This window comes from Ranitomeya variabilis, chromosome 2, assembly GCF_051348905.1.
Source record: "Ranitomeya variabilis isolate aRanVar5 chromosome 2, aRanVar5.hap1, whole genome shotgun sequence".
In the NCBI taxonomy this organism is placed as follows: domain Eukaryota; kingdom Metazoa; phylum Chordata; class Amphibia; order Anura; family Dendrobatidae; genus Ranitomeya; species Ranitomeya variabilis.
The window spans coordinates 345,994,256-346,014,230 of NC_135233.1; the positions used below are offsets into that span (position 1 = coordinate 345,994,256).

Consider the following 19,975-nt stretch of genomic DNA (forward strand, 5'->3'; position numbering starts at 1 on the left):
TCCCTGGTCCTAGTGTGGCCAGTCCTGAACCCGCTCTGGCGGGTCCTGAATCTATAGCCGAGACCCATGTGTCTGAATGGGTGCGTATACAAGTAGTCCATGTATGTGTCAGTAACCGTTCTGCAGTTGATCCAGAACTTAGTAGTCTGAACGTAGCCAGAGTCTATATCCTTGTCTGCCTACCTGACCCAAGGAGTCAGCAACTGCAGTATTGATGACTGCCTAGGAGTGGTACCTGGCAGCTACCTACAGCTCAGACCTGACTCCACCATCAGGAGCTCCAGTGAACACCAGCCGCTTAGCTACACCCTTCCTAGCCAAGCCCGGCCCAGTGGCACAGTGGGTCCAGGAACCACGTGCACCACCTGCGTGCATAATATTATCTAATGTGTTTCGAGGCTTTTACGTATCACTCGTATCCATAAAGTTAAATTTTTTTTACTAAGATTCTCTAAATTTATTCAAAATAAATATCATATCTTGTACCCTAAGGCCTCATTAAGATTTCCATTTTTTTCTCATACGTGAAAAAAAAAGGACCGATTTCCACCAGTTATTGGTCTGTGTGTCAGTTTTTGCCATCTGATTTTCTAGTATGCAAGAAAAAAACAACTGATATACGTTTCTCAAGCTTCATGTAAGATTCAGTCAGTGAAAAAGAGATGTAGAAGGATGCAACTTGGAAGGCATCCATGTGGTGTCAGGGTTTTGCTTGGACCCATACTCTTGAATATCCGATCTTGATCCATGGTCGATCGGACAGAAATCAGAGTTGTCTCCATTTTTTATTTTGGGACACTTGGTCCATAAAAAAAACCATGGACATGAGAAGAGTCCTATAGACCATAATGGGTACATTATCTATACATGAAAAACTCAGAATACAGATGTCAGAATGAAGCCCAATGCTCACTGGCTCAAGCAGATAGCGGTTTATCACTGGGCAGTTCACGGCTTCCCCTACAAATTGTCTTTCCTGCAGAATAGACTCCTGATATTAGAGTATTTGACACTGGTGGGGCTACAAAATATAACGGACCTCATGAGGTTAAATAATTATGATACTTGTCTGGTTCGTACGGTCCGTCAACTGGTAAACCAACCAAACAACCAAGTACAATATTGCTTTATCTGTAATCTTTGTCTTGTCTTTGTGACCCATCACTCATAAAGACTCTCATGTACCGTAATATTTTAGAGGGCTCACTCGAACTGAGCGTGCATGTGTATAGAAAGGTTAAGAGAGATGGCTGTCTGCAGAACGTGCAATAGGCACACCATTATCTAAGGTGTATCGGCACTGTAAGACGTTCTGTCATTTTATTTAATAAAGGTAGACCTTGTGTGTTAGTGCTTCTCTCCTTTGAAACTAGATTAAGGAAATCCCTTGGTAATGATGAGTGCTAGTCCTATTGACCCTGGCCCCTATCATCACATCTGTTATTTGATATTGATGAAGTTACTACTATATATGTGAATGTTATTATTGAGATTGTAATCTGATCCCTAAATCTGGAATCAAATGGTTTGTAAACTCCATGACTGCCCTTACACTCTCCCTGGTTCCCATATTTCTACATACTCATAATCAAAGTGGTTTTGAGATTTGTGGATTACCTTTTTTCATCTAGGTCTATTCCACAACATCTATTGTTCCTTTTTGATGCTTGTGCCCAGGGTCTACAGTATATGGTCACCAACTTAGCCCCAGCCTTGTGTAGGGCCACTGTATGACAGCTCTTATATATGAGCAGGCCATTCGATGGGGAATGCCTTTTATGAGTGATTCCATATGAATTAGGTATCTACATATTAGAGTTGAGCAAAAAGATTCTAGTTGCCTTGTTATGGCAACCACAAAAGTCTTCACTGCTGTAGCCAGCATCCTCAACCTGGCATCCTTGGTGCTTCTGTTGCTTAATAGGCACCGTAACATCAAGAAGTTACCTTGAAGCCTAGTCACAAGGCATTGAGCAATGTCATGGCTTGCATCTCGCTACAATTTCATGATTTTGCAGGGCCGAGTAAATGACAGAGGTGCAGAATTCAAGACTGGATGCCAGAGGTGCAGAAGTCAAGACTGGATGCCAGAGGTGCCGAAGTCAAGACTGGATGCCAGGTGCAGAAGTCAAGACTGGTACCACAAGCAGAAGTCAAGACTGGAAGTCAGGAGCAGAAGTCAAGACTGGATACCACAAGCAAAAGTCAAGACTGGAAGCCAGGAGCAGAAGTCAAGACTGGAAGCCAGGAGCAGAAGTCAAGACTGGAAGCCAGGAGCAGAAGTCAAGACTGGAAGCCAGGAGCAGAAGTCAAGACTGGAAGCCAGGAGCAGAAGTCAAGACTGGAAGCCAGGAGCAGAAGTCAAGACTGGATGACAGGAGCAGAAGTCAAGACTGGATGCCAGAGGTGCAGAAGTCAAGACTGGATGCCAGGAGCAGATGTGAACACTGCCCTAGTTCGGCTGCCATGGAGGACTGAATTAGATTCCAGACCAGGGCAGTCTTTGCATGTTTGACCTGCATCCTGGGTGAATCTGACGCTTACTAAGCCAAGCAACATCATCTAGTTTAATTGAGGCCTTATCACTAAGCTCCAAATAACGTCATGATGTGCCTTATGCTGCTATTTCATAATGTCGCGGAGTCTGGTAATTGCCAGAAGTGCAGATGTGAAGACTTCTGGCTGCCACAGAGGACTGTAATGGGGTCCGAACCAGGCCATCAGAAATCTTTTTGCTTAGCTCTACTACAGATGAATTCAGAAGAATGCAGGTATAGAGGACAGTCTCATCCTGTAAGCTTCTTTGAGTGTTATATCACACTTATGTGCAACTTGGAGCTTGTATGGAGTCATAATATTGCTGTGTGCACCCAGATATAGTGTATATCTCTCTTCTACCTGATTGTGTCTTCTTGTACTTCATTGCTGCATTCACTTTAGCGCATCTATTCCTCTAGTCTAGTTTTCCTCATTATTTCCTAATTTACTACCTAGTGTTCTTCACCTTCTACCCATTTTACTTGGTCCATTGCTGCTCCCATCACATTTAGGCAGTATGTTTGAGGTTTTATAAGGTTACATTAGAGCAACATCTGTTAAACCTGTTAAACCTGCTTATGTTGGCGTGACTGACTGACTATCTTATGTGTATGGGGAAAGTAGGATCAATGTCAAATTTTTCAATGCCTGATCCTCTTGTAAGAAGCAGTGATGGGCGAGCGTGCCCGGCAGTGCTCAATACTCAATCAACACTAGTAAGAAGTAATAGTTTTGGTCAAACGAGCCTTTGGTCAAAAGCTATTGAGAGTGTATGGCCACCTTTAAACTATTTTTTAATCTACCTCTCAGAAGCCTCAGTATTTGCATTCCTTACCTATTTGGTACTACACTACATCCATTATCTTAGAGAATCCACAGCTAAAATAATTTTTCAAGGGCCCATTTATACTGGCCGACTTGTGGCAGTTCACGAACGCCTGTCGGCTACATACTTGTTTAGCAGCCTGTTTAGACTGACTAACTTCACTTCCATCCTCACAGAACAATAGCGAATAAATCATTCTGTGCACATTGGCTGCCATTGTTCTCTGCAGCATATGTTTACACAGGACGATGTGCTGCCGAGAACAATAATTTCTAAGCAAGCTTAAAAATCGTTTCAACCGACAAATGAACATTTTGCTTATTCCTAGTGTGATTGTTAGCTGGTTTACACTGACTAAATATCGGACAGTGTAAATGCACCATATAGGCTCGAAAGATCACGTTTACCATACTGGATAATGCGCCATCAACTGGAATATATGACGGGAATTGCTGTGAATGAACTTGGAAGTATTTCCTCTTCTGCTTCTTCCCTCTGTCCAGATTTATTTTTCCTTTGACTGATTTTTTTAATCAAACAATTGAACTTTGGTTCTGAAACTCTCGTGGTTAACACTTCCCATGGCCTACAAGTCTGACTGATTAGAAGATGTTATGGTCCTGGTGGAGCAATTGGATGTGCCTTTAACCATAAGGGCTCGTTCACATGACTGTATTCTCAGGCCGAATGCTGTCCATGAAAAAAACAGACCAATGTTATCCAGTAGGTCAGGTTCAGATGAACTTTTTTTTTTCACTGACCATGCATTACTTTCTTCCGTAAATTCAAGTCTGGGTGCGAGAAGAAAGACAGATGCTGTATGGCGCCACAATCTAGAATCCTATTTTTACGAATACATTACAATTCTGTAATGTATAAAGGTGTAGATGATCCTGTAAATGATTAATAGCTGCTGCTGTGAAAAAACGGATTGTATATGGACAACGCAAGGACAAGTGACAAAAATATCCCACTTTTTTTGGATGAAACTCAGTACGATTTTTTATACCATAAGGCTAAGTTCACATGTGCATACAAAAAATTGTCAAATTTTTCATCTGTACTGTCATCCATTTTTATGCATCCGCTCTTAACATTAACAGGACTTATTACAACAGTCCAAACGATCGCCGGCGCTCACAGCTTCTGAAAAGAATCGCTTTATGGATCCAGTAGTATAAAAGGCACAAAAAATGGTTGAACAGAACCGCACGGAAATGAAAAAGGCAGAAAAGAAATATCCGCTGCGCTCGCAGGCAACATGTTTTAGACCTGCAAGATCCTCTGTCAAGCACATGTAGGTCTGAAACATGTTGCCTGCGAGCGCAGCGGATATTTCTTTTCTGCCTTTTACATCTTTGTGCTGTTGTGTTCAACTTTTTTTTGTGCCTCTGTTATGAGGCCGCATTGTTTTCTGTGGCCACAGATATTCTGTATAGTAAATGTTATCTCCACCTGTTTCATCATGGTGACTAAATCCAGACACGGACAACCTATCCCATTATACCCAATGTGACAGATGCGGAGCCTTATCAGCCATATAACGTGCACATTTCTTGTTTGGTAGCCGAGCCATTAGTCCAGAACATTCGGGAGCAGAGGATGAAGAGAAGTGACTTCGACATCATTAAAGTGATTGGAAGGGGAGCGTTCAGTGAGGTAAGAGCTGCAATTCATATACAAGTAGGTCTCTGTATAATGACTAACCCGTGTCTTATATTTAACGCTGGCATGTAAAGAATGTTCTAGAAAAAACACTGTAGACATCCGCATTAACGAGGACCAGGGTCAAAGTGACACATTTTTGCTCTTATTATATTCTGATTTTTTTGCTATTTTTTTTTCTTTTTTAATCCATCCTCTGCCTTTAGAGTTGTAGTTCTTTTTTATTTAGTGCTCTTTTTTTTAAACTTTTATCATTGTTTTTTTTTTTTTTTTAATTATTCCATTTGATCCACTACTTCATAAAAATAAAAACTTTGACGTTTTCTGTAGCAAGTCTGATCAATTCAGGTTAAAAATTCCATTACGGGAAGTTTCCTAGTTATATCTGTTAGCCAGAAAGATGGAGGACAATTGTAGGACCACCATTACAGGTATCAAGAGAGATTTCATGCAGATTTCTTACACATTAGACGCCGGACTGATGGATTGACTCGAGGCTGACCCCCTATCACTGCATAACTGGGGGCATTTCAGGTTATGGGGAGAACCCCAGTGTGAGCTTTTATAACAGTTATTTTATTTGTTACTCAGGAAAGGGTATAACAAAGGGATATATGGTTTGTCATTTAAGATAGTTGTCCCCTTTGGACTATTGATTTGTTCCCTAAAAAAATAAATCAGTAATTAGCTGTAATCTGTGGGAAACTTGGTAGCGCCTCCACAGGAGGAATGAGGCATTACATATACTGTATGGAGAAAAGTATTGGGATTTTCATTCATTCTCATTGCAACAAGGGTGTAACATCCGGCCCCTCACCCCTCGGTGTATAATACCGCCACACTGTCTGCCTTTACTAACATTTGCGATAAAATGTTCACTGATATCAGTACAGTCCTGTAATAGGAGCCATCGAGGTAACAAGTCCGTTGATAACATGTCTCCATCCTAAATCTTCCCCATCACCTATGAGTGATATTATTGAGTCGAGGAAGGAATTGCAGCAACTCAGCCACAAAGTGGAGACCCTGTAATATTACAGAGTGGGGGGCCGAGTGCTGAGGAGCAGAGGGCAGAAGAGCCACCAACGCTCTGCTGACCCCATAACTACAGAGTCCTGACCTCCTCTGGTAATAACGTCAGCACAAACACTGCGCCCCCGCCGGGAGCTTCATGGCCGAGCAGCTGCATGCAGCCTTACATCACCAAGCACAATGCCGAGTGTTGGATGGAGTGGTGTAAAGCCGCCACCACTGGACTCATGTTCTGTGCAGCGATGGATCACACTTCTCTGATGGAGGAGTCTGGGTTTGGTGATTCCAGGAGAATATTACCCACCTGACTGTATAGTGCCCGCTCTGAAGTTTGGCAGAGAAGGAAAGAAAGAGAGACAGGGATGATTGCCGGTCATGAACAGGGAAAATAATGGATCCTTTTCTCCAAGATGTCAGGATAGTTTTGTGAGTCATGGACCACTAGCATTGATCGCCCAGGTCCGTCTTACAGGATTATTATAAGGAGTGCGGCTTTTGCTTTTGCTTGTTTATAGGGGTAGTAACATGGGTGACCATGGATGACTTAACAGGTCCTTTGTAAAAGCTTCCTTACATACTTAACTTTGTAATTAAAGGGGATTTCCACTTTTAACAAAATGGACACCAACAGCTTACAGCCATGTAAAGTAACAAAGCCAGATGGTACTCCCAATCTCCGGTTCCTGTGTCTGTCGATGGTGCACATCTCCCCTGCAGCCAATCACTGAGCTCAGCAGCTCGTGCTAGCTATATCAGCAGCACCACTGAACTTGGTGATTGGCTGCAGCGGTGAGGCGTGCTGTAGACTAAAACACGAAGACTGAAGCAGCAATTTTGTCTATTGGACCTGGGGAGGGTGAGCATATCCCCATTCACAATCTTGCTGGTTATGGAAACAGTCAGCAAGCTTGCTGTCAGGGATAACTATAACAGATTAGCTGAGTTACTATAATCCAATTTGGCTGTTCTTTTTTTTTTCCTACGTCATTTTCCTATAAATACCAGGTGAGCAGATAAACGTTTTTTAGAATAAAAATGCAGCTCTTAATCTTGCAGAATTATGAATGCGGCTCTGGGCTATAACACAGGCGGTAACTTGATGCTGTGAATGACTGCAAATAACAGCAATGTGTGAGTAATAATAATTACAATGTAGCCTGATATATGGGATTCGGTAAAGGAGATGGAATGTTCCCGCTGCTCGGCACTGACTCATCATGTCCTTGTGATCGGGGATCGCTGCCGTAAACGGAGGTCGGCCTGAATTCTTATACTCGTATTTTGTCATCTGTTATTACAAGATGACTTATTGCTTTTTTAGCTTCTAAGCCGCCCGTACACATTATATAAACGTTGTCCCAATATGATTGTTTTGGCCGGATCGATCGGTTGTTTTAATTCGTTTATTTATTTTTCATAAATCAAGAATACAAATGATAATAAGAAACTTTGGAATATATCTGATCAGAGAATCCTGCTTCTTTCTCCTCCAGGATTGATCACTCATTCTCAAAATTCTCAATTCATGGGAACAAAAAAAATATGTCTTCAGTGAATATAAAGTTTCCCATTACTGAGATAGGAGATGACAGTTGGTGCTCATGAAGTTCTATGGAGAATTGTATAATAAGAAGCCGGTGGGCACTCTGCGTGATCATTGTGTACATGGAAAGAAATCCCGGCACTCGCGTAACACCAAGGAAAATGACATCACCACAATTAGCATATAAAAAAACACAAAACATATATATATATATATATATATATATAAATAAGAATGATACCAAAACTATACAAAAAATATATATTAAAAATGTGATTCAATAACATAATAATTATCCTACCCAAAATCCAAACTCATCCATATATCAACTATTTATAAAGTATATCAGACATAATGTGTATTATTTAAGATATTCCTTGTCACATGTAAAGTACCGGGGTATAAATGTCACTATAATAATAATAAATAATAATAATATAATTAATTTTTATAAGGATGTTAGAATTCTTTCGATGGATGAGAAACAATCCTTTCATATGCATAATTGGAGCAATATTGAGAGGAAAAATTGCCGTTTCAGGAGAACCTACAGCAGAATTTCTGTGTCGGCCTCTTGCTCCTCCATTTCGACAATTTCGATTTCTTGTACGTAAAAAAAAAAAAAAGTTAGATAACTTTCTGCTGAAAACTCACTCAGCCAACAGTGATGTCTCCCAGCCATCCATCTACATGCACACTCGGTTCAGCTGAGCATGCATGTGTTTTCAGTGGGCAAAGTGCCAGAACAAGCTCACTGATGGTTTTTCAGTTAACTCATTTTGCAGCCAGCAATAGACTGTGCATCTCAGAAGCCATAGAGGGCCAACAGTGCAAGATCAGGTTTTGCCTGCCGAAAAAAAAGCAGCAAAAATGCAAGATGTGAGCATAGCCTTATGGCCGGCAGCTCAGCCATACCGACAGTCCAAATGTTCAATTTTTAGGGGTGCACTGACCCCAGCAGCAAAGAAGCCAAGAGGCAGGGAAGCGATTTTGAACTTAATAACCATTTAAATAAAAAAAAAATTGCCCATATCCTTTTACCACAATTTAGTGTGTTTATTTTTTTAACTGCTTCATTTACATTTAATTCAGTAACCAAAAAGTACATGTTGAAACCATGTGATAGTGATCTCCTTATGAAGTCAGACACGGTAAGACAAGTCTTTACAAGGAATCGCTGAAATAGCCTTCATCTAATTTTATGTGCTATGCTTGGCTTGGCACAAATGTGACAATATTAGTCAGCATGCATAATGTAAAAAAACAAGAAATACAAAGCCTATTCCTGCTTGATTATGGTGCCATCTCCATAGGGTCCATATACTGTATGTTATATTCACAAGCTGCAGATTTGCTACATGTGTTAACATTCTCTTAGAATAGTCGTATATGGAAAAACCTGGCTTGTGGGCCAAATATGGCCCGTAGTGTGGTTTTATTTGGCCACTGACACCAGAACCACCACCCCTATTTGAGGCCAGTATTCTGTATGGAGGACTATGTGGTGACCATAAAACTGTATAGGGGACTATGTGGTGCCCATAATACTGTATGGAGGACTAGGACTATGTGGTGGCCATAATACAGTATGCAGGACTATGTGGTGCCAATAATACTATATAGGGGAGTATGTGGTGCCCATAATACTGTATGGAGGACTAGGACTATGTGGTGCCCATAATACTGTATGCAGGACAATGTGGTGCCAATAATACTATATATCGGACTATGTGGTGCCCATAATACTTTATGGAGGACTTTGTGGTGCCAATAATACTGTATGAGGGACTATGTGGTGAACATAATACTGTATGGAGGACTATGTGGTGCCCACAATACTGCGTATAGGACTATGTGGTGTCTATAGTACTGTATGGAGGACTACGTGGTGCCAATAATACTGTATGGGGGACTATGTGGTGCCCATAATACTATATAGGGGACTATGTGGTGCCCATAATACTGTATAGGGGACTATGTGGTGCCCATAATACTGTATGGAGGACTAGGACTATGTGGTGGCCATAATACAGTATGCAGGACTATGTGGTGCCAATAATACTATATAGGGGAGTATGTGGTGCCCATAATACTGTATGGAGGACTAGGACTATGTGGTGCCCATAATACTGTATGCAGGACAATGTGGTGCCAATAATACTATATATCGGACTATGTGGTGCCCATAATACTTTATGGAGGACTTTGTGGTGCCAATAATACTGTATGAGGGACTATGTGGTGAACATAATACTGTATGGAGGACTATGTGGTGCCCACAATACTGCGTATAGGACTATGTGGTGTCTATAGTACTGTATGGAGGACTACGTGGTGCCAATAATACTGTATGGGGGACTATGTGGTGCCCATAATACTGTGTTTAGAACTATGTGGTGACCATAATATGGTGTATAGGACTATGTGGAGCCAATAATTCTGTATGGAGGACTTTGAGGAGCCCATTATACTGTATAGTTTTTCATTTTGGCCCTCTGTGTGTTGAGTTTGACATCCCTGGAATAGACAAATCCTAACTCCAATGACATTTCTGATGTCAGTTTAAAAAAAAAAATACCCGTATTGGTTCCCAATTACCTGCTGGACCCCTGTTGGTGATGTTGGGCGTACTATGCAGTTTGTAAAGGTCACAGTGGAGATTTGCTGTGCATGAATGGCCAACTGTGGATAGTCATGGAAGAAAAGAATTTAAAATTGTCCAAGATATGCAAATAACAGTAATTCAGCAGCACTTTACAATTAGTAAAGTGCTGCATGCAGGCAATATTAGAGCTAAAACAATCACATAATACTCACTGTCCATCCTGCCGATGTGTCCCTGCTGGTACCATCATAGCCCGGATAACCCCACCAGATATCTGCAGCCAGTTGGCTCTATTCAATTGCTCCAGGTTGTGGTCTTGCAGTTGGGGTAACAAGGGCACACGGTACATACTTTCTGGTGATCGGTGGGGGGCCCAGTAGTCAGAGGGGAGTGGAGAATCATGGCTCATTGACCCTGGCCAATTTCAGGCCAGTAATGAAAACCGATCAAATGCATTCAAGTCATTCATTGCTCATTCACCCAGTAATCCTCATATACAGCACGTTTTCTGCAGCAAATTCCCTGTTTCATGTTGCTGGCATAGAAATCAATTTGCATTTTTGGACCATGTTGCCTTATTGGGAAATCGTGGAAAAATAATAATTTTTTTCTTTAACCAATTGTGGCAAAAAAAAAAAAACATTGTGGCCACAACATGTGAATGCCCCCTTAGGCTAGGGCCACACGACTGTATTTTGACTCATTCGAGAAAATCAGTCTGATAATACCAATCACACTCTGATCAGAGTTTGAACAGAGAATGATCATCGTGATCTGATTTTCTCGGATATGGAGAAGATGAAAAAGAAGTCTCCATCTTTTCCGTTCTGCTTGTTCGTGAAAATGGCACTGCACTCTGATGTCACTGCGGTCCGCTTTTTAGATGGACCCATAGACTCGCATGGCTAAGTGCACCTCTGTTCCATTCAAGATGGGGATCCCAGTGTCAGTAACTTATCCTCTATCCTATGGATACGGTATAACTTGCTAACTTTGGGAAAAACCTTGGCTTATTCATTATATATTGTGGGTAATAAGCTCCATCCTCTCCCAGAAGAAGCGCTCCTTGTGTGGGTGCTTTAAATATCTCAGGAAATGCAGCATACCAAACATTACAGTGACATTGCCAGCGCTGCTTCTTGGCTCCAAAAATGTCACATTTTATTTGTTAATATATTTTCTGCCATGATGTCAAATTTTATTTTCCATAAGCAATAATATTATATAAGAGGAAGCCATGCTTTACACATTAACTACATATGAGTCAGTAGGACATAGTGATACGGGTTAGTAAAGCTGGAAAGCGTTAGTTGCAAGAAAAAGTTAAAGAGCCTTTTGTCATTTTTTTAAGGGAAACACTTGCAATGGTTTATATCGCCAAGGAATCATTGTACTATGTGGCAAAAACCTGCTAAACAATGGCCCATTATATAATCAAAATTCCTCAATTTTAGTGCCCATGGTAGTTCCCTCCACTTGGGACATACAGCCCCTTACCCATTGTCCTTCAGTGTATGCCGTAGGGTTTATCGGTTTTACACCACAGCCCTTTTCAAGTTTGCAGCACACTGTCATATTAGTGCATATGGATAGCTCAGAGGGGATCATTCTCTATGAGATAGGCTAATATCACCTATCCGTGAAGACCTGAACCAACTTGAGCTAACCATAAATAAACTGTTAGCTCAGGTTGGGAAACCTGGCGGTCCGGACACATCTTTAAATCCGAGCATGGTCCTTCTTTACCGATGTGTGACACTAGCCTTAGAATGGTGGACCCTTCCAGGAGAGTAGCTCCTGCTCTCATGGACTCAAGTCACGCTTGTGTCATCTCAATGTAGTAATCTCTGAACATCCTGTAGCATGTCCTCTAGGGCTACACATCCTACTGGTGGCATCCCGCTTTCAAGGGGTAATCCGGCGGGTTATATGACCTAACAAACCAGTTGCGATATGTGTACGATCCGCGGGCATTCTGCATGTGTGAGATCATAACATCACTGCATTGCGCAACTCCAATGTGGACGTGAGATGTTCAAAGGGTGCCGCAAGACTCCTGTATGAAGTGTATGAATTCTAGGCAAGTTGATATGCTATTACTATATTTGCAGATACCCAACCTTTATTGATGCTCTCCGTGACCTGGATGATGCTCTTTCCATGAGCTTTCTTTTTTTCTACCTTTCGGCGTACTGGAAAGTGTCATGCTCAGACCATTCAACTTTGCCGTCGCCTTAGTGTAGAATTCCTTAATTACGTAGTTGCTTGTCGTTCTCTACGCAAGGTGAGTTAATTGTCAACACTTTTCAACAGCTGGAGTTGTTGGATGTGCTATATGAGTATATATGACTAATAGGTCTCAGTAAAAATCCCATTAGTTTTGCGCTAAGTGGCACTGAGGTATTATTAGTTCCCTCTCATGGCATCTGTTGCCCCCCCCCCCCCCCCCCTTCCCCATGTATTCCCTACAGAATTGCTGGTTGCTGCAAAATGAGACCAAATCTTCAGCTATCCTCCACCATGCTTGACAGTTGGTATGTCTTTCTATGCTGTATGCTGTGTTTTGTTTTCAGCATGAGTGGTGCAGTTTGGTCTTGTCTGTCAAAAGGACATTGTTCCATAAGTTGTGCTGTTTTGTTAAGATGTAACTTTGCAAACTTTATCCGTGCTGTCATGTTCTTTTTAGCAAGAGGCTTTTTCCTGGCCGCCCTTCCAACCAAGCTGTTCACCGAGTTTATTTCTCGTTGTGTCCTTGTGGATTTTAACATTTAAAGGGAACCTGACAGCTGAGGCAGGCAGCATTTATCATATCAGACACTGGCCGTATGATTTCAGCCCGGTATGTTTGATTCTGAAACACTGGGGCATTTCAAAGAAAAACATATTTTAAAAGACACCCACTGTCAATAACGGATATGTTTTTAACTATACATGTACACAGGGAGAGACCTGGCACTCCAGGGAAGTGGGCAGGGCAAAGCAGTTGAGGACCAGCTTTTCTGATCAGTCACAGTGTGGCTTGGTCCTCCTGCCCCCTACACCGATTTTTTTTTTTTCTTTTTTCTTTTTATGCGCAAGTTTTGCTTAAGGGAAGTGAGTGTACATTGACCAAATAACAGCCGCTGATTGGCTACAGGGCTCACATAGCATAACGATAACATGCAATTCCTGGGGGCGTGACCTGTTGGTGGGTCTTGGGGACTGGAGATGAGAAACACTGCTTTAGAGCTTCCAGGGCCAGCTATCCCCATCTGTGGCATACACAGAGAGGAGGTAACGACAAGCTTTGGAAGGTGATAGTCCATTGATGTACAAGGCCAGGTGACCAGAGGGTCATAACCTGGCTTCACCGAACATCTCCATGGAGCCAGGTGACCGGTAGGTCCCATTCCTGGCTTTCCCAAACATATCCATGGGTTGAGTGCTGGTCACTAGAGCAGATCTGTATTCTTTCTGCTGGGGCCATTGTCCCCTAAGCTGGCATCCTATAGAATGTCAAATATGTGTCCCTCGTAATGGAGCCATGATGCACTGGCTACTATTCTGTAGAGAGCTCCTGGGTGTGGTTTTGTAAAGTCTTCAATTCTTTGGATCTCTTGTTACATAGGCATATCCCCTTTTTATAGTTCACAACTGTTTCCTTCAAGCCATCATCCAGAGGTCAAGAGGAAGGAGTGATCTCTCGCTACTCCCCTGCTTCTCCCCTCTGCAAATCCCTCCACTGGCTCCCAATTCCCCAACGAATCCATTTCAAACTACTAACACTGATCTACAAAGTCATCCACAAACTGTCCCCTCTCTATATCTCTGAACTAATCTCCCACTATCTTCCCTCACGCAATCTTCGATCCTCCCAAGACCACCTACTCTCCTCCGCACTTATTTGTTCCTCACACAACCGCCTCCAAGATTTCTCCCGAATATCCCCCATCCTCTGGAATTCCATGCCTCAACACATCCGATTATCCACCACCCTCGGATCCTTCAGACGGAACCTGAAAACCCATCTCTTCAGAAAAGCCTACAGCCTGCAATAACCATTCTGCCGCCTCACCAAGCGCCCGTGCTGCCGCCTCACCAAGCGCCCGTGCTGCCGCCTCACCAAGCGCCCGTGCTGCCGCCTCACCAAGCACCCGAGCTGCCTCCTCACCACCACCAGAGCTGCCGCATCCCCGACCTTTTGTCTCTTCCCCAGTATCCTGTAGAATATAAGTCCGCAAGGACAGGGTCCTCTCCCCTCTGTACCAGTCTGTCATCATAAATGTATGTACTGTAAATGATATAACCCTGTATGTAACCCCTTTCTCATGTACAGCACCATGGAATTAATGGTGCTATAAAAATAAATAATAATAATAATAATATGCATCCATATACGTAGATAAGCCTGCATCGTTATACAGCTCCTTATCGTAGAGCAGAGAACATGTTATGGCACAACTGAAAACTAGTGAAGACCTGTGAGACTGGTGGGTGCAGACACTTATTTTTCCCCACGCGGAAATCGCTCATGTGAATTGACTTATTGTCTGTTCTGCACATCGACAGCTCAAGGATCGAAATAATGCTCTACTAAATTGGCCCTTACAGGATATGACATCCCAGACGTGTCGACAGTTTGTTCTTGATCAATCATGGATTGACCGACCGTCGCACTTTCTCAAGCTGATGAAACGATGGGGTAGAGAAGGAATGACTGAGCGAGGCTCAGCTCTTCTGAAAGGACTACGTTTCCGATTACCAGTTCTTGAGACCTCTCATAACGTGTCACTAATCATTTGTCAGACATTTTCTTCGCCTGTTTACACCTAGGACATAGGACACTAATACTATTATACCAGAAGGAAAACGATACGTCAACGTATTCTCATGATAGAGCGGTTAAAAAAAAATCACTCCCGATCTACGAATGAGCTTCTACATGGAGTCCGCCAAGGACGTGGTCTATCATAAACCATTTCCAAGAAGAGAGGGTCACAATCTATTCTCAGACACTTTAAAACCTTGTTTTTTCTTTCTTTCCCTTCTTCTAACTTTTTTATTTTTCCATATGAGGACTTGTTTTTGCCAGGAGAGTTGTAGTTCTGAAAGGCACCATTTATTCAATGCAATTAAAAACGGGGAAAAAAATTCCTAGCGCAGTGAAATTGTGAAAAAAATGCAACTCCCCCATTTTTTTTTATGACCTCTATTCTTTAGTAAAAATTACTTAAATAGATTTTTTTTCTTTAAGTGGAGGAAAAAATTCAGAAGCATGTAAAAAAATTATTTTAGGTTTGTGCCGCCATTTTAATTTCTCTGTCGATGGAGGTGTGTGAGGACTTTTTTTTTTTTTTTTACATGGCAAACTGACGGTTTTACTGATACCAATTTGGGGAACGTATGACAGTCTGATCATTTAAGGGAGGAGCGATTGCCCAAAAATCCACAATTTTGGGGGTTTGATTTTGTTTTCTCATTATTACATTTATTGATTGGGTTAATTAATTTTATATTTTGATAGACCGGACTTTTATGAACATGGCAATGCTAAATGTTTTTTTATTTGATTTCTTTATTTTAATGGGGGGATTTAATTTTTTACAATTTGTTTTAATGTTTTTTATTTTTTTAATAGTTTTTTTTATTTTTACTCTTATTTTTACATTTTGTTAGGGGACCTGAATCTGTGAATGTCTCATTGCTTGTACTATATACTGCAGTATATAGTGAAAATCTTAGTCTACTGAGCTTCTTAGGTGCCTTGTGATTGAATCATGGGGAGCTAATGGGAGCTGATGCGAGCGAGCACTGGTACGTGTTCCATTTAACCTCTGATGATGATTAAATGGTTAATGGTAGTGATCGGAGCTCATGGTGGGGCACAGGTGTCGGCTATGTAATATAGCCGACATCTACCTCGTATGGAGAGAGCTTAGCTCCCGAGCATATGCAGCACCCCAGAGTCCTGGTTGTTGCAGTACTGTGGCTCCGCCACTATGGGGAGCTATGGTACGTCTGATTGCACTAAGGAGTTTCTCTGACCAGGTACATTCTCACCACACTTCACACTCCGGCCACCAGGGGGGGTGGTCCTATCTAGTAGGCCACTCCTCACAACTCTGGTAAAACTGGGGGTTGGACAGGAAGACAGGGAGAAGTAGCTGGGAAGAGCTAGTGAGAGGACCTGTCAGGGATGGGGATCCTGGCAGACTCCTCAGAGCAGAACTAACCAGCAAACAACGGGAATACAGAAAAGGAGAATACCAGCAGGGGTTTTGTTGAAAGAGGCAGCACCTTGCTGAGGCGCAAACAATCGGTGGCCGGAACGCCGAGCAAGTAAGAGACTTTAAGTACATTGCAAACCACGGCAGGACAGCTAATTACAGGTTGGCTGTCTCACTTAACACCTAAGCAGACAACGGAGGCAGCTGTGGGAGAGGGGCGACTCTAGAGTCCCGGAAGAACTCCAGGCCTACCCCGTCATACGGGTGCGTCCTACCATATCACCTGGAGGACGGAGAACGAACAGTAGAGACAGAAAGAAACAGTTGTGAGGACTATCCCGGGAGCTCAGCAGGGAAGAACTACAACACACAGCGCTAGAAGGTAGATACTGATTCCCACCTGTGAGGAGAACTCCTGATGTGTCGTTGGACCGGCCGGTCTCTGAAAACCCAGTTAACAGCGCTCTGGACTGAGGTCTCCAACATCTTCAGTAAAGAGGTAAAGAGACTGCAAACTGGTGTCCTCGTTATTTACCGCGACCTGCACCGTTACCACACCACTTATTGCACCGGACGTCCCCCATTGACAGACAGGGCCACGGACCGGGTCTAGCCACCGTGACAACCCCAGGACTGAGACCTAGAGGCCCGGCTCCGGGTACCCCTCGGCCCTGCGGCGGTGTGGGGGCGCTCCAACTTGGCGTCACGAACAGGATTTACTTAAGCCTGAAGAATCAGGTCATGTGTGCCTTGGAACTGTGAGTTATTGTGCTTGGACCGTACTTTATTGAAAAGACTGTGCTGTGCCATTTGCCGCCAAAATTCGCCATTGCCGCGCGCGGAGGGAGGAGCCTTAGCTACGTGGGCGGGATCAGCCAAAAGAAGCGCGGAACGGAAAGCGCGGTGAGGCGCCAATCCCGGAAGAGGAACTCCAACCTCCAGCAGGTTAGTGGGAGGAAGGGACGGCCATGTCCGAGTCGGGAGGAGAGGAGGTGGCGGTCGCAGCCGCGGACGCAGGGGCAGCTCCGGTCCCCGCAGCGGGCGAAGCCGCGGCCCTAATACCACCACTGACTGCCGCAGAACCCGCTGCCCCCATCAGCCAGTCGGACACTGCCGCTAATGCAAAAGCCATAATGCCCTTCTCCATGCCCTACCTGCCCGGAGCGGCCTGGCTCCCACGATACTCTGGGGAGGCGCATACGTTCACTGACTTTAAAGAAGGGCTCTGCAGCCTGCTCGAGTTCTATCCCCTAACCGAGCCCCAGAAGGTCCATATGATAACCGGCCAACTCTTTGGGGCGGCTCTGAGAGAATTGAAATCCTGGCCCGCTGAGGATAAAGGAACTGCACAACAGATTTTTGCCAAGCTTAAAGCCACCTTTGATACTCGCACTGCTACAGAGATTAAACTGACTTTTTATGGATGCAAACAAAAGTCACAGGATAGCTTGCGGGATTATGCCCTTAATCTCCAGGAAGCGATGCGGGCCATTAAGCAGAGTGACCCCGGCAGCATGCAGGATGAAGATAAAATCCTGAAGGAGCGGTTCATTGAGGGGCTCCTGTGCAGTCACCAGCGGGGCCAATTGCACTTTCTGGCCATGCAAAATCCAGACTTGACTTTTGCGCAGTTTAAAGATAAAGCTATCCAGGCATTGCAGGAGCGACAGCCCAGCCGCGCAGTACCACCCAGGCGCCCCGCTCTCACATACCACCAGGAGGTGGCATCGGATGCCCCAGTTGCCGCGGAGGCCGACGCCCAGAGCTTCGAGGACGACTCCCCTGCAGGACTTCGTCTCCAGATGCAAGAGCTAACCAAGAGCGTTGCTGCCCTGGCCCGGACGGTGCAGTCCCTACAGGAGGCCCCCAAAGAGAAGATCCAGTTGGCTTCCAGCCCGGAGGATGTCCCTTGGATGCGACAGAGGAGGACTCCGCCGACCAGGAGCCGGCCCGACGATCGCTTCCACCAGGATGGACGACCCATCTGCCGCCGCTGTCACCAGGTGGGCCATCTTGCAAGGTACTGTCCTTTAAACGAGCAACCCCTGGGGCAAAGGGCCAACCCCCAGGAGTAGGACGGTCAGGCCCGCAGCATTGGAGAACCAAGTATATTGGAGGACGACCAGTTCTCCCTGTAGTGATTGATGGAATCCCCTTGAATGCTTTGCTGGACACCGGTTCTCAGGTGACGACTATACCTTACGTGCTCTACAAACGGTATTGGGAGGACGCTGATATTACTCGTGGCCCTGATGATGATTTCACCATAATCGCCAGTAATGGTCAGCCATTGCCACAAGTGGGGTATAAGGAGGTCACCATCAAAGTGGGGCGGGTGGAATTGAAAGCCCAAGGGATTGTGATTGTAGATATTGATCGTCGAGAATGTAATCCCATGATGACTCTTGGTACTAATGTTATAGAAAATTGTCTTGCAGAAGTGATTGTTTTGTTGCAACAGGTGGCAGAAAACGCTGGCCACAGTGAGCAACGTGCCCTGCAGAAGGAAATCAGAGCTCTGATGCAGAGACAGCAGGTAGAGCTGACTGGTGGTGAGATTGGTCGTGTCACTGTAAGTGATTCAAACCCCATCGCGATACCTCCCAAGAGTGAAATGTTAATATGGTGTCGAGCAGCCATAGGCCTCAGGGGTAAGGACTACCAGGCCTTGGTAGAACCTGTATATTCAGACAATAGGCCTACTGTTCTGACAGCCCGGGGGGTGGTAGACGTCCGACAGGGGAGAGTGCCTGTACGTGTCCTCAATTGTGGGGAGGAAGAGGTCCACCTAACCAAGTATACTACGCTCGCCAAACTGTTCACTGTCAATAATAGTGTAATACAGACACCTGAACCCTTGGGCCCGTCAAACGTGGCGGAGAACAAAGGTTCTGCAGAGCACTCGAAAGATTGGTGTCGGGAATTGCATGTGGGCACTGACTCTACCCCATCTCATCAAATACAGGGGGCTTACAGGGTGGTACACGAGTACGAACAGGTATTCAGCAAACACCCCTCAGATTTTGGGCAGGTGAAAGGGATCCAACATCACATCCCCACGGGAGATCATCGACCCATAAAAGAGAGATATCGCCCTGTACCCCCAGCTCATTACCAGTGTGCCAAGGACATGTTGCGGGAAATGAAGGAGGCTGGGGTGGTGAGAGACAGCTGTAGCCCCTGGGCGGCTCCGTTAGTCCTTGTTAAAAAGAAAGATGGTACAATGAGGATGTGTGTTGATTACAGACAGTTGAATCGCATTACACATAAGGACGCATACCCACTGCCCAGGATAGAGGAGTCTCTGGCTGCTTTAAAATCTGCTAACTATTTCTCTACCTTAGATCTCACCAGTGGGTACTGGCAGGTTCCTGTGGCGGAGGCGGACAAGGAAAAGACGGCCTTCACGACGCCAATGGGCCTCTGTGAGTTCAACTACATGCCCTTCGGATTGTGCAATGCTCCCGGAACGTTCCAGAGGATGATGGAGAGCTGCCTGGGACACCTGAACTTTGAAACCGTGCTGCTATATCTGGATGACGTCATAGTCTTCTCTAAAA

The 19,975-nt window shown here is 44.2% G+C and overlaps 1 protein-coding gene across 5 annotated transcripts in view; it reads left to right on the forward strand.

The window, feature by feature from the left end:
• The window catches only part of DMPK (DM1 protein kinase), a 52,114-nt gene that overhangs the window by 3,409 nt on the left and 28,730 nt on the right, over window positions 1-19,975 (forward strand). For 4 of the 5 annotated variants that reach the window (XR_013221329.1, XM_077285486.1, XM_077285487.1 and 1 more), the window contains one exon: window positions 4,932-5,023. Coding sequence is in view for 3 of the 5 variants with exons in the window: in XM_077285486.1 (XP_077141601.1) it covers window positions 4,932-5,023 (92 nt within the window). In the remaining 2 variants the exon portion in view is untranslated. Of the gene's footprint in view, window positions 1-4,931; window positions 5,024-19,975 lie in introns of those variants that run through there. The other variant, XM_077285489.1, reaches the window with a different exon arrangement.